We start from the raw sequence: 3,410 nt of genomic DNA, 5'->3' as shown, positions 1-3,410 counted from the left end.
GGCCGGAATCAGTTTAATTGAACCTAATTATCTCATGCAAACTGATCTCACACTCCTATTTCCACATTCTGGGCCCATAACCTGTTGTGATCTTCTTGCAGCGTGGTGACGAAACAGGATTTAGTGTCTTTAGCAATTATTGAGACGACATGTTCAACTTAACGTGGGGCCGGAAGTGACGTTTAAAAAAAAACGACTTCCTTCTTTTATTCTACAAAAACAAAAGCAAACACATACAAACATCGCTCAAGCCAGCCCAAAAGAGACAATGTTACCAACCTTGTACAAAACAACAGCAACTTGATTACACATATACAACATACTCCACAGCACATGACAATCTGTAACATTTTCATCACGCAACTTTATTAATAGACAAATTAAAGAAAAATAGTATTAAATATTCGACTGAACCTAGCTGAAGAGGTACAAGACTGAAAACATTGAAATTATACTAACAGAGAGCTGCCCGTGGTTATTCGATGAAAATAAATAATATGCGCCTGCCGTTTTATGATTGCGTGGAACATATTTAAAGCGATGGCACCGGTTGAATGAAAACGTTTTCTTTTATCAACCTGACTCTTTATGCAAAAGATATAAACTTCACTCTCACGGAACCAGAATTTGTATCAGTCGTAATTAAAGCAGTTGGCCGAAGCTGGGAGTTTTTACGGTATATTTACCGATGTCATTTCGAATGCCGTTCGAAGAAGGCTATTGAATGACTTTTATTACGGAGTAAACCCCCTACCCTTATGATAAATCCAATTTACTGCTTCATATGGACGCAATCATTATTGCATTATGTAAACAGCAAGCGTGTACATGCATATACGTTCATGAGTGAGCAAATACATATTTGTGTAAGAGTATATTTCTTCATTTTAGGCTGGAACTATGCCACAACCCCCACCGCTAAACGTCATTGCTTATGAGATCGTGTTCAGATGTATAAGAAGTGCACAACAAACAACTTACCCTTCTCCATAATACCTAAACCGGGGAGAAACTATTCCCAATGGCGGCGAGATTTTCCATTACAGGTACGCTACATGCTTTTCAACATGTAGCGCACCAGTAATAATTTTAAAATATCAACTTCGTAAAATCGCACAACGCAACTTTAAAATTTCCATTCGCGTTGAAAATTAACAAAACGCTAAAAATATAGTAACTCTTGCAGTTCCAGCAAATCGTACCTTATCATACTGAATAGTCAAACTTTACGATATGCGTTGCCATAAAGACAAGGGAAAAAGTAGAACGGGGATAGTTTCGCCTTCACATAATGTAAAAAAGACATAATACATTAACGGTGTGGTAAAATACAAAATACCAAATAAATGAAGTGGCGAGGCAAAATATATTATCTAATCACACGGCTATCACCAAGGATTATACATTACCTTCGACATAGCCTTCTCGTCGACCGCGATCTCAGGCTTTGCCCAGTCAACTGCGACTTTCTTCCACAATTTTATTACCCCATTAAGGAAGTTTCGTCTAGCCGAAGCTGCAGCCTGATGGCTTTCAAAATCAACGAAGACATAGCCTCTATTTTCACTCTGGGCTGAAAAACTATTAGGGACAATCACTTTTTCCACACCTTCCACGACCTGAGAAATGTCTTCATGAATCTCTTCTCGTCTTTTACTTTGTGGGACACCACCGATGTACAGGCGATTGCCTTTGTTCGACTTAACAACCCCCACTTGACATCCTTGGCGAATTTCTTTCCCGTTCAATTCTCGAATGGCATGCATGGCCTCTTCCGGTGTCGTATATTTCACAAAGGCGTAGCCTCTATTTCGTCCATAACAATTCATCATCAGTCGTAACTCATATAACCTACCCGCCCTTTCAATGAAAGGTACCAACTCGTACTCGAAGAGAGTTTTTGGCAATCCTGAAACAAACACTTCACTTTCTGCCGTTGGAGGATCACCAATCCAGTAAGGAGGTGGACCATAAATCCGCTGGCCCTTTCTTACAGTGATATTAAAACCTGTCCGTTCAGTTAGATTCAGCAATCTTTTTTCTTCCGAAGGAATTGCATCTGGATAGTGTACACGATTCATACTTATTCTCCTAATGAAGTGAATTAAATTAGTCAAGTGCTAAGGGCTACTGTCCGAATGTCCTCGAAACTTAGGACGCATGAACGAATTGCGCGTTTTTACTGGATACTAGGTTAGTACTAATGGTAGATGGCACATGGTTCCGGCCGGTATAAGCGTGGGAAGACTCAAACCATAAGACCACGTGATATTAGGCGAAAGGTGGCGGCGTTTGAATTTTGAAAATTTTCTATGTTGATTAAATCTTTCAGGTGGAGAGGTGTGAAGCAGAAAATATACACAAAACTAAGTTTTATTAAGTGTGCACAAGATTAATATCGATAATCCGTGCAGATTTCCTTGATAAATTTTGTCTTCCTCTCCTCGAAGTCTTTTTCCATTTTCGTTCTGCTCGTCAATTGCTCCTAAAATCTCAATTTTAAAGATTATATAGTGCATTAATTACCCATTTAATAAAATAATTGTATGTCACGAATGGAAATGGTGATGATTACTCGGCTACCGTCTGTATGAGATCTGATCGCCGCTTACCCTTTTGCAATAATAGTATTTGTATGGATGCAAAAGTAATAAGAGGGATTTATACATTAATTTCGCGTATACGGAAATCCGCCTTAAAAGGATATGAATATTTTGCTAATGTCATTTGATATTTCTTGATAACAGCGCTAACCGCTAACCAAAATGTTCATTCGTTGTATTTCTTTTAAACTAATTTTTCAAATACAATAAAATCGAATGGTACTATTACATGTAATAATTCAAGTGTTAAAAATTTTGTGCACTCATCTCTAAAATATGAAATAAAAAAAGGAACCAAAACACATAATTGAGGATAATTAGACATCCTAGAACAAGGAGTCTCTTCACTTTTACCTTCAGACCTGATGTATAGGAATACCTTTTCTCCGTTTACTTCCTATAATCTCATTCTAGATGAAAGTTTGTATTAGCATATGCACAAAACTTTTTTTTACATTGAATGGTGCCTAAATGACTTGTTTTTTATGAATGATTTAATCATACAATACTAGGCCATTCTAGAGTAAGGATTTCCTGCCCCTTGAATGACTCTTCCCCCCCGCGGATAGGGGGGTAGAGAATACTCCCGCAGTATCCCTGCTTGTCGTAAGAGGCGACTAAAAGGGTGGGGAGAAAACCCCGAAAACAAACCCCAAGCCAGCAAGGGATGCTTCCGGACAGTGCTGTTGATCCACTGTCTGTGAGCGGCCATACCATCTGGCCTGCGATCCTCCCAGGTGTTTGCCGTGCCTGGAGACCCGTAAGGGAGAGAAGGGGATCCTGGAGGGTGAGCTTTCTGGTTCCCAG

The 3,410-nt window shown here is 39.2% G+C and overlaps 1 protein-coding gene across 1 annotated transcript; it reads right to left on the bottom strand.

The window, feature by feature from the left end:
• Positions 1-1,388: 1,388 nt before the first annotated feature.
• Positions 1,389-2,081, bottom strand: LOC139694657 (RNA-binding protein 47-like). Its single transcript, XM_071593148.1, has one exon. The coding sequence runs from the start codon at positions 2,079-2,081 to the stop codon at positions 1,389-1,391; it is 693 nt and encodes a 230-aa protein (XP_071449249.1).
• Positions 2,082-3,410: the final 1,329 nt, after the last annotated feature.

This window comes from Hetaerina americana, unplaced genomic scaffold (genome assembly GCF_022747635.1).
Source record: "Hetaerina americana unplaced genomic scaffold, ioHetAmer1.1.p SCAF_51, whole genome shotgun sequence".
NCBI lineage: Eukaryota > Metazoa > Arthropoda > Insecta > Odonata > Calopterygidae > Hetaerina > Hetaerina americana.
The sequence above is the reverse complement of the archived record's forward strand: the minus strand, read 5'-3'. Positions and strand labels throughout refer to the sequence as shown.

Excerpts from the sequence above, each read along its gene's own strand:
- LOC139694657 (XM_071593148.1), bottom strand. The coding sequence starts at position 2,081 with ATGAATCGTGTACACTATCCAGATGCAATTCCTTCGGAAGAAAAAAGA.